This window comes from Coenobita brevimanus, chromosome 83, assembly GCF_032717465.1.
Source record: "Coenobita brevimanus isolate Jiangsu-jjx chromosome 83, ASM3271746v2, whole genome shotgun sequence".
Taxonomy (NCBI): domain Eukaryota; kingdom Metazoa; phylum Arthropoda; class Malacostraca; order Decapoda; family Coenobitidae; genus Coenobita; species Coenobita brevimanus.
Window position 1 is genome coordinate 13,609,125 of NC_137036.1, and position 12,187 is coordinate 13,621,311.

The 12,187-nt window shown below is 40.4% G+C and overlaps 1 protein-coding gene across 1 annotated transcript; it reads right to left on the minus strand.

Moving 5' to 3' along the window:
• Positions 1 to 818: 818 nt before the first annotated feature.
• Positions 819 to 10,186, minus strand: MED28 (mediator complex subunit 28). The gene is made up of 4 exons (XM_080280091.1): positions 10,129 to 10,186; positions 8,698 to 8,877; positions 6,637 to 7,014; positions 819 to 1,716 (listed from the first exon to the last, which is right to left on the minus strand). Exons 1-4 carry the CDS (start codon positions 10,183 to 10,185, stop codon positions 1,495 to 1,497), a joined length of 837 nt encoding a protein of 278 aa, XP_080136217.1. The 5' UTR covers position 10,186; the 3' UTR covers positions 819 to 1,494.
• Between the last annotated feature and the right edge of the window lie 2,001 nt (positions 10,187 to 12,187).

Genomic DNA, 12,187 nt, shown 5'->3' on the forward strand with positions numbered 1-12,187 from the left:
GATACAGAAATACCAATCTATCCCCAACTGCTGGCATTACAAAAAAATAATACTCAATACATTTTTTGCTCTGGGAATAATTGGCTATTGTAAATATAAAACTAAGTAAAGGATATGAAGTTGTCTGCACCTCCATCACAAAATATCTAACATGTATATCAAGTTAACATTATAACATACATTTTTTAATATAAAAATAAATCTGGATTGTAGAGATGCACTGCAAGGACCTAAGCAGCTTGGCTAAATCCATCCATCATCCAATCCTACATTGCCCCATGAGAAGCGTAGGATATGACAAAATTCAATTAACCATTTGAGTGGTTTGCTTATTTTTGCTTACATGTTAAACAGTATATAGTATAAGCCAATGCCAGTGTAATGGCTTCATACTTGGCTATCCCTTCAATCTGGTGATGTTTTTTAAATTTGACTCTTGCTACTCATGAACAATTTTATGCCTTTTGAAAATACTCTGATTTGGAAAGTTTAGACGCTGCCTTCATTAATCCACCCAGTATTGAAATATTTTTTCTGAGTTTACGAAAACTGTTTGGAGGCAGCAGGAATATATTGCAAAACTGTGTTGCTGGATTGAAGGGGTTAATTCTGGGTACTAGCACATAATATTATTATCTTTTTCTTAATGCAAGGAAGAAGGAACCAAAGGCCAGGAGCATGCACATTGTTCTCTCCAAGAAAAAAGAAAAACACAGTAACAGAGAGCCAAATTCAAGATCTGTTCATTTCAAGATTCCTGGAGACAATGCGTTTGAAGAACCTAAGTATGAGAGGATAACGAACCACCAAATAAATTAGGCATGTTTTTGTTTAACCACTTTAATTCAATGTTGTACTTTTAAATCCTACTTCTTCCTACCACCAAACAAATCACTCAACTCAGGACAGATGTAAAATAGTGAAGGGGTTAATAAAGACTACTGTAAACCCAACTCCTCCAGCTCAAAGTCTCTCTTAACTGAATAAAATGATTGGACAGGAAGATTTAACAATACATCACACTTTATTCAAGGGTTTTAAGTCCTTTACCAATGAATACCTCAGTGCATTTTTTTTTTTCCCCAATCTGGCTGTGACTCACAATATCATCACTTCATCAATTAAAAAGGCTTGCTAGCACCTCTTTCTTACCATTTTTATTTCCAAATAGGGCATGTTACTAGCCTCTTGTGTGGTGTTTATAAAGTTTGCAGTGTTAAAAATATATAAATAACAAACATGAGTGTATTGAAGAGGACAATAATATGTAAAACAAATCACTATGGAAGAGATGTTAGGAAGGTACTGAAGTCAACAAAAATATGGCCCTTTGTCTTCATGCAGTGGCTGGGTGAGACCCCTTGCTTGCATTCCATATTCTTTATATTCTGCTGTGTAGTCTGTGTAGCTGGAGATTCACTGCTGTTCTGGTAATGGCATACTTAACTTACAGTAGTTATTAATGTGAGGTGCAACTCCCAGATGTTAGTGGTGTTAGCGCCTGGGTTCTGGCATGCCAATATTAGTTGTTGTTTTCTCAAGATAAGCAAGAGGTCCCTGGAGGCCGCCGGGGGGTGGCGGCCCCTGGTGCTGCTGCCCCCCCATGGCACCTGGGTACATTGCCCCCCCTCCCCCACCATACCCACCCTGACCCATGCCCCCAAGCCCCCCCATACCCGGCCCAGGGCCCATGCCCCCGCCTCCACCACCACCCATCTGCGGGAACAGAGACACCACGTTATTCATGCTGGTTAGTTAGGCACCCGGGGAATTCTGTCACGTTAATCATCAACATCTTCACTCATCTCTTTTTAATCAGCTCACCAGTATTTAATTTTATGAAGCTCACGTGAGATGCCCTGTAGTGATGGGGCTGATGATGGCAACATCTTACCCCTCCACTTCTACAGCTGTCTCGTAAGCTACAGAAAATAATCTACTGGGAGCAGGAATAAAATACAAGAGATGTCACCCACACTGAAGAGGTTAATGATGAGTTATATTAGTTATGCTACGTTAAGTCTCCCATCCTGCAGCGTGAGGGACCATGAAGGGAGAAAAATCCAACACACACACACACACACACACACACACACACACACACACACAGTACAATACAATAAATCCTTGTTATACCAGGGGTGTATTTTAAAATATCACAAATATTGTCTCACAACTGGTACAGATATTTTCATACAACTGTGAAAACTGGCAATTGCCGAGGAACTACACATGGTGGCGCTGTGTACCCTGGGTGGAGTGAAGCAGCTGTGGGGTTCACCCAGGAGCAAACTTGCTCTTATTTCCCTGAGCCTCACCATTGGGAAGGACCCTGGTCCAACCCTGGCCAGGCTCTGCCTAATACAAAGGGGCGCTGGTTCTCTATGTGGTGAGTGTACTGTACTGTACTGTACCTGTAGGACAGCCCCAGAGAAGCTGCTGCATACCTATGGTCAATGGGTCTGCTTGGCCACACAGACCAGGATTAAGCAACAACAACAACTGGCCAATCATATGTATAGGTAGTTAATGAAACAAGAAATTTTTGTAAATAAGAACTGAGCAGTACAATGAAAAAGGCAATATTTAACAAGGACTTTCTGTATTGTTAGTTTGTAACCACCTCCAGTCATTCTACTTTTGTAGCTTATCAAGGTGAGTAATTACTTCATTACAGTACTGTCATCCACTACACCAGTTTATTCCTAACTAATCATTAACTGAGCATTATATTTCACTTAGCATGAGGCATTTGAAAAAGCCAGAAAGAGGTAGTTTGTAGAAATTACAATAATATTCCCTAGAACATATTTTGAAATTCTGCTATCATCTGTAAAGGAAGATATTAGTTAGGTCATGTTATATCTAGTGGCTGCTGTCAAAGCACAAAATGGTATATCTGTATGGACTTGCATTTCTGTTTCATTTCACTGCTGAGGGAAAGGAAGTCTACTCATTCAGTAAAACAGCTGTTACATATAAACTATTTACAATGAAGACTTTTATGGTATTTCTACAACTATGAAACATGATGAAGCATTATCAATACAACACACATAAGAGGCTGTTGTGTGATCAACCAGATATTACAACATATCATAACATGTATAACATCCTTTATCCTGCAAACTCTGAAAGCAGGGAGATCTAATTCCATCAGATTTCAGAGAACAATAATTTTAATACCAGTAAACAAGCTTAGGCTCCATTCACTGTCTAAATTTTTCCTCTTATGAAAATTAATTTTTAAGAAAGGAAGTAATCTCAGTGCACAAATAACATACAAGTGGTGTACGTGCACAATGTATTAAGAACAAGATAATGTGTTATAAGTAGTGTGCAGTACAGTAATGCCTCTCCCCCTTCCCCTTTTGTATCACCAGAGATTTTTTTTTTTCCCAGCTTCTCCTCCAGTAGTGATGTATTTAATAATCAGTTACATTAGCCCCTTCAGCACTATGACGCCTCTTTTCTGTTCCCTTGCTAACACTGGATGAGTCTGAGTGAAGTATTTGACTAATCAGGTAAAGGATGTCATACTGCATTAGAGCACCTAACTGTTTTAACTTCATGCTCTGAATGATAATGATGTAAACTTACTTGATGGCTGACAAGTGCACAATCTGAGCTTTAAATATTTCATACTATGTACTGTATTAGCTTGATTTCTACCCCTTCTACCTGAGGACATATCTTCATTCTAGCTGACATTTATCTCTATCTATGTATAGCTAGATCCCTTAATCCCATATGGGACAAACACAAACAAATTGCCTCCATGTCACTGAGGTTATATACCTTTATATACCCCAGGAGAAAGAACTGCTGCTACTAAGGAGGTTAAAAACAACCCCAATTAACCTCATCAGACCCAAGACATGAAAATAAATATATATATGAAAAAAAAAATCCTGGCCAATGTCACATGATTCTCCTGACGTCCTCAAGCAGTAGGGGTTAACAAGCTAATCACTTCACTATCATGGCATAACATTTATTTTATTCTCATTACCTCCTGATGATTTTTTTCAGCTTAGGAGAGACTTTCTGAATTGAAAGGATCATACCGTGCCTTCACCAGCCTTTGTGCTACTATAATTCATTCATTTTAACCTGGCCCATATTTGTCTTTTTGCAGCAGTTATTTCATGTAGTTCAGTGGCCAAAAAAGACACTGCTACAGCTCTACATCCTTTCCATGGAACTTCATCATGACTAGCATCATATTCTAGTGTTCTTCTCTTGTTACAGCTTGGCATTCAAGATTAAGAGATGGCAATAACTGGCCAAGTAAAAAGTAAACTGAGTATAGCGGGTCTCTCATGCTGAATAAAATCATCTGTCAGTTGTATGAATAAAACATCAACAACACTTCCTGATACAGACACAGCCATATAACAAAAAACTATTACCCCCTGTCATGCTGCAAGCCAGTAACACAGGAAACTGTACAATGCTGTACACTTGCTCAAAAAAGTATTGGTGCATATATCACTCAAAGCAATTTAACACAACATACGATGGCTATCTGCAAAATGCTTAAAGATTCTATTGCATGATTGTACCCAGGCTTTTATGAAGAGGCCATATATCACTTGTGTTGTTTCCTAGTCAGTATTATTATCACGGGTACAGTTAAACACTAAAGACCATTTGCTTCTCCTGCACACTCTATTGGTTTTGTATTTGCTTGTATGCGATGAAGTGGTCTCAGATGCATACTATCATTCATTTGTAGGTGATAATATGCATCTTTGTCTATGTTTCATTCATGCACCTACGAATCCAACAATGAGAGAAGGCAAGGGAGGCAAGCAAAGTTTTGGGCTTGACTGCACACTCAGACAATAACAGATTACTCTTCTTCGGACATCATGAGCTATAGGGATCGTATCATGTAACACTGAACTCTTCCTGTGCGCTACTTTTTTGATCGTGTGTACAATAAAGGAGACATGCTGCTCTATACTATGCTGGTTGTACTCTTGGGGACAATGGCTCCATAGTACTTTTTCATTATCAATTTATTGCTGCAAATGGCATGTTAATTCTCTCAAGGTCGTATTTATCCTGGTACTATGTTTTAGCAAATGCCAGACTTTATTTAAATGAGACTGAGTCAAAGAAGCTTGTGTGTGTCAATACAATCACCCAGCACCTTATTCCAGCTAAAATTGGATAATTTTATTCAATAGGACCCTGAAAATGTTAATATTTCATTATGCTGTTTATGTTATTCATGTAGAGTATGTCTACATTTAAAGGACATAAATAAAATACAAAAAACTGCGATTACCCATTCCCGAGACAGGGGCCCAAGGATAGGCTATAATTGGTCCAAAACATTTATGGATGGCTGACTGACATACAGCCCTAGTGGCATTATGTGACTGAAAACTTCCAACAATATTCTTTTTTACATCTGCAAACTATGTTCATACTGAATGGAAATAAATATTACACAAAAAACAAGTTAGGTTTGATGTGCAGAATAGACCACTAAGGATAAGGTGCTAGGGAGCTTCCTGTGCCCATAAGAATACAACCCCCCAAACACTTACATTTCTAACAAAGGCAAGAATGATCTAGAAACTATACGAACATCCGATCAATCATATACCGACCCTTCTTTCATTTTCCTCCGAGACTGCACACAGTGATACACACGTACACATGTACAAAATATTACTAATGGCATGAACTAATTTATCACAGCAGTTGCATCTACATCTAAGTGTTGTTGCATCATCATCTATATTTAGAAGATACAGCAGGAGTCTGAGTATATTTTGCTTCCTCCAGTGTCAACGATGCACACCCCATACAACACACACTAATCATCACATCCAGTACATGAAAGATATATACAAAAATACACTGTTCCATGCACCAAGCTGAGATAATCTGTCATGCATTTCATACTGAAGGAAAAACTATTTATAATAACAGTATAAGCAATATACATGAAGCACCTTAAAAATAAAAAAAAATAAAAAATAACATCTATAGCAAATGTACTCTGCTTTGTACAGCAAAATCTCTCCAACCCAAATACCTTTGTGCAAATACAAGTCAATATGGAGAATAGGAAGCATACATAGTTTTCAATATAGTAAGGGATGGAAAAAAATAAAGGGCAGACTCTATATAGTGCTACGATTATCACAAATGAACATGGAGGGGTGGGTTATTTGAAAATCAAGTAATTAAATAAACTGGGTGGGAGGAAAACTGAGGAAAGAGATTAAAGTCTTCCATCTTTATTTTTCTAATGTTTTGATTACAAAAGGCCATCCTCTGTGTCCCTGTGAAGCTCAGGTAATCAGAAACATTCAAGAAATAAAGAAATTCAGCTCTTTTGAGTTTTCCCTCCCATTCAACCTCTGAAGTAATTCATTTTTAACTATGGACCAGTCACATGAAGCAGTAAGTGCAAAAAACCAGCACATCTACATATCTTGCTGCTACAGACAGAGCATATGGTTCAGAGAGGCTTTGTTGTACCTGTGTGTCAATGCAAGAGAGATGGACTGAAGGTATGCAGGGGGAGAAGGCGAGTGCCTGAAGGTGAGGCAACATGGCAGAGGTAAACTAGAGCATACTGGGTGGAGGCTGGACACTGGTCTGAATACTTGCTTGCATCATGGCGGCCTGAGGCATGCCCATGCTGGGGTTGGGCATAGTGTGTGGTGGCTGCTGTGGCTGCTGCTGTTGCTGCATGGATGCTGGTCCTGGACCCATTTGTGACGGCCCCATGCCTCCTCCCCCCACCGGACTCAAACCAGGCATAGGGACAGGGCCGTGTGAAGGGGGCTGGCTTGTCATCATGCCCTGGTGGACCGTTGGAGGGGCTGCTCCAGGGCCAGGACCAGGAGGCCGTGGACCAAGGACTGGGGTGGTGCCTAGGTGGTGCTGCATGGAGGACAGCAGATTCTGCCATTCGTTCAGCTTCTCTGCGTGTTTCTTCAGCAGGTCGTCTTTCCTTGCCAGCTCATTTCGCATTTCGAGAATATCCTGGGTTAAAGTCAAAATGCTTAAAGTACATGAAGTACACTACATAAACTCAGACAGATTTTTATCCTTTCTGTATGACAACATTTTTATCATTACATTCTAGTTTATCATCATATCATTTTATTTAGTTATAGAGACATCTCTTATACTGAAAAGGCTAAAAACAATTTCCTTTAACTCTTCAGCATGATGATGTTACACTGGATGAAAAGCATCAAAAAAATATAAGGTATATATTATATATATATATATATATATATATATATATATATATATATATATATTTATATATATGTGGTAGGTGGGGGGGCTCACCATCCACTCACTCAATGTAGTGCTGCTCTTGGGTGTTTGCCTTTTCCTCTCCTCCATCCTTCTTTCCTTCCATCCTCTTCTGCCTTTCTTTCCTTCATTCTTTCCTCATGCTTCTGCCTACGGGTGACTTTACACTCCCTCTTGTCTTTCTTTCCTTCATTCTTTCCTCTTCCTTCTGCCTGTGCATGACTCTACACTGAGTGACAAGCCAAACTGTTTACTGTACTCAAGGAAACCATTTACTATGCTGGGTGGTAACCAGATAACCAAATTTTGGCGCCTGGTGGTTTAGTGAGTAATTACGGCGCTCCAAACAGATTGAGCCAGTGAAGGTTAATATCCAAGGGATGGTTGGGGTGTATTGCTCACGTAGTGCCACTCAGGGATGAGTCAGGCTGGTCACTCTCATCTTAAATGTCAGGACCAACTTGCCCAGCCCCGGGCTCCTATGCTCCTTGTGGGGTGATGTAGGATTGGATGATGATGATGATGATGATGATGATGATGATGATGATATATATATATATATATATATATATATATATATATATATCTTACTTTAATCAATGTACTGTAAATCACATTCTATTACAGTATAATTACAATCTCAATCATCTTCAACTAATCCGGTATCACTCTCATTAGTGACAATTTTCAGCATTGGTCTGTTAATTTAATCTGCCAGGGGTGTAGGCTGGTCTATGGATTGAATGGGCTGCACTTGAGATGCCTAGCCTTGGCTCCTGCTTTGCCTCGAAAGGGATAATAGGGGATTAGCTATTACCATTACCTCAGAATTACCTAACAAACTGAAACATATGGATATACATTACCTATCCAACTTCGGTGAATGCTGTGGTCTAGGATATTTCTTCTGATGACTATACAATACAGACAACCTGACTTAAAGTTTAGGATGTGTACTTTAAGTGAAAACTTTATGTGATACACAAAGCTACCTCTGCTACATTTGTGAGGATATCTATCTATCTATAGCCCGACGCCCTAATCCCGCAAAGGGTGGCCGCAGACAAAACGCCTCCAAGTCACTCTGTCACCCACCATTTGACTCCCCTCCCCCAAACTCACCCCCCCCTCCCTCATATACCTCTCAACTCCATCCCTCCACCTCATCCTCAGTCTACCCCTCCCTCTCCCTCCCTCCACCTCACCTACATACACCCTCTTAGTCAGTCTTTCATTCTCCATTCTCTCCACATGAGGATATACAGTAGTGAAAAAGACAATAATTTCTGACTTCAAAAAATCTTTACTATTAATCATAATTCTGAGACCAGCTTTATACTGAGACAAAGTAACTTTGTAGGCAGGATGGCTGAGTAGTATGAAACAAAAACCCACACAAACCTCTAGGAGAATAAGTTCTGGCTTCTGGATGGAAAGTAAGTAGCGTTTCTGTAAGAAGAATGCCTCCATCTGTCTGGCAAGGTCTAGGAAGCGCTGACCACTTGTTTCTGCATTTGTCCTGAGCTCATCTTGATTAATGGCGTTGAAGGTATCTTCCTTGGTGAGGGGAGCGAGGCAATTCTGAAAACACATAAGAAATCAGATAATGTATGGCATGCTACCAAAGCAAAGAAAAAACTTTAAATTATTCAGTGAGATAAATGTCATCTGCATTACATTTTTGGGTAAATCTTTACTTTCAGGCACTTGGCTCTCATGATGGTACCATATACAGGTTTTGCTAATGGTTTTTTGTGATTCATACAATACTGATAATTTCTGCCTAAGATGCTTGTGTCTGACAATTAAGAAAGACATACCCGGTACATCTAATCTAACCTACTGTCTTTTAAAGAGAGAGTTTTTGTGATGAATTTTTTTCACCATCTTTGACAAATCTGATACTATTCCTCACTCCTTTATGTAATACACCTTGCAAATGCCTCTGTATTTATAACACATACTGTAGTTAATATTTATCAAAGAGAATGTGGCTACACCCATGACTGTATGACCACTGACTGTATGTAACTGTATTGGCTAAAGATGGTGTGTGACAAGTACCACCACCTTCTTTTGTTGTATATGGGTAATGGGGTCTATAAAAAAAGCCCGTGTTTCTTAGAGGAAAAACGAGGATCCTGTCTTTGGCTAAGTGGTACCATGCAGTTGTATCAAGCACAGGGTCCTGAGATCGAATCTTGGCCAGAGCAGTGTGATTAATATGTTAAGTTTCATTTTGGTTATTAAATAAGTACTCTGTATACCTTTTACAACAATAATTATTTTAGTTCATTCATTCTACCAAAACTCATCTTCATTTCCATATACAATGCGTTGTTCTGAAATATATATTATACCGTACTAACTCAATCATGCATCTTTACTATTGCCCTGTTCATTAAGGTAGCCTTGATGCTGGAAGCCCTTGATTCAGCTGTGGCTCTGATGTCGCCTACCACAGCTATATTCACATCCTTTTTGGTGGTGTGGTACCGGGATAGATAGATAGATAGATAGGTACCGGGATAGATAGATAGATAGATAGGTACCGGGATAGATAGATAGATAGGTAGGTACCGGGATAGATAGATAGATAGGTAGGTACCGGGATAGATAGATAGATAGGTACCGGGATAGATAGATAGATAGATAGGTACCGGGATAGATAAATAGATAGATAGGTACCGGGATGAGGAAGCTACTGTGGTGAAGATGATTCTACCTTAAGTTCAAACAGTATAAAAAACTACTGCATTTCATATACAACTTCCCAAAAAGGGCTTCTTCATTTAATACTCATATTCATCATCAGCCTTTCCATGCCCTTACCTGAAAGGCCTCTTCAAATTCATCAAATAAATTGCCTGGTGTTGGTGTGGCGGCCATGGTGGTTTAGTTGTTTACATTGGGTGATATTCGCACCGGCAGGGAATTGAGGAGTTCGGGACCAACCTTAACTTTCCCTAAAAAAAATTAAATAGCGCACCAGCCAGAATTTATCACATAACTTACCATATACCAATCAATTTAGTCTTCATCAGGCTATCCAAAGATATGATTAATTCATGCCGAGACTGGAACCTCATACCGATGGCGATAAAACAAAAGAGACGAAAAATCTAATTGCTGACACCATTTTTTTCCCCTCAAAACAACTATTTGCACCAAGGCATTGTATCAGGAAGACAGGAATAAGGAAGAACACCTACAACAGCCTTATACAGAAAATGAAAACAATTTAAGAGGACAATTACTGTTTAGTGAAGAAAATATAGGAAGAACAAATGACTATTTATATCATATATGGAGGAAAAGAGAGACATTAAGGAAAGAAAGAGGAATACCTTAACAAATAGCAAAGAATAAAAAAAAAGAAAAAACAAAAAGACACGAGCAAAACACGAGCTAAACACAAGAAAAATAATAAACTAGAAAAATGAATTGACAAGAGGAGTGCCGATGAAAAGGCAATACTCCTGACCTATCAACTGAACTGAACTGAACTGATTGTGCGAAGCCCTTCAACCTGAGAGGTCTCACCTCAGCCGAATGAGGTAGTCTGGCATTGCCATGAATTAAATGCATAAGGTCAACAGAGGCTGCTTTTAACTCCAGATCAAGGGGTCTATCCTGAGCTGAGTAACATCACCAGATGCTAATCTGTGTTTCTGTACGACCATAATTTGGATTATGGTCCACTGCAAGACCTTAAGGGGAGAATGACAGCCAGAGTTAACCCTTTATCATGCTGGCGAAGTAATGCACAAATGAGGAACGGTGTCAATAGGAAAAGTGATATATAAATCTGTTACTTGCACATTATCAGCAGAACCGACTGGGTGTTTCATAAGCAACCAGCTCCCCCTTTAAAATGTCTAGGGCTCCTTGACTCTGGACACACACGTTGCGAAATGGGTACCTTATCATCCCGGCACGACAAGACTCCAAGCTGACAGGATAAAAACAAAGTACGTCCTTGGGCGCCACGGGTTAAAGGGCTCAGGTGCATTAATCAAGCATCTTTTCAGCTCTCTCTCTCTCTGTTACCCCATCGGAACCCACCGGACCCCACTCAACCACGTCATTAACCCACTGCACCCCACCAAACTCAATCATTACCCCACTGCACCCCACCATTACCCCACCCAACCCTAACATTACCCCACTGCACCCCACCATTACCCCACACAATCCCACCATTACCCCACTGCACCCCACCATTACCCCACACAATCCCACCATTACCCCACTGCACCCCACCATTACCCCACACAATCCCACCATTACCCCACTGAAACCCACCCAACCCGACTGCACCCCACCCAACCCCACCATCACCCCACTGCACCCCACCCAACCCCACCATTACCCCACTGCACCCCACCCAACCCGACTGAACCTCACCCATGTCCACCATCACCCCACTGCACCCCACCCAACCCCACCATTACCCCACCGCACCCCACCCAACCCCATCATTACCCCACCCAACCCCACTATTACCCCATTGCACACCACCCAACCCCACCATTACCCCACTGCACCCCTCCCAACCCCACCATTACCCCACTGCACCCCACCATTACCCCACTGCACCCCACCCAACCCCACCATTACCCCACTGCACCCCACCCAACCCCACCATTACCCCACCCACTGCACCCCACCTAACCCCACCATATCAGAGAGAAATTAAGGATGATAAAAGGTAAATTATGTAAGAGAGAAGCATGTCAATTTTTTTTTTTTTTATAAAGGATAGATTAGGATAAATAATATTCATGAACCTGGCAATTTACTGCATCTTTGGGTGGGATGATGATGATGATGATGATGATGATGATGATGATGATGATGATGATGATGATGGTGGTGGTGGTAGTGATGA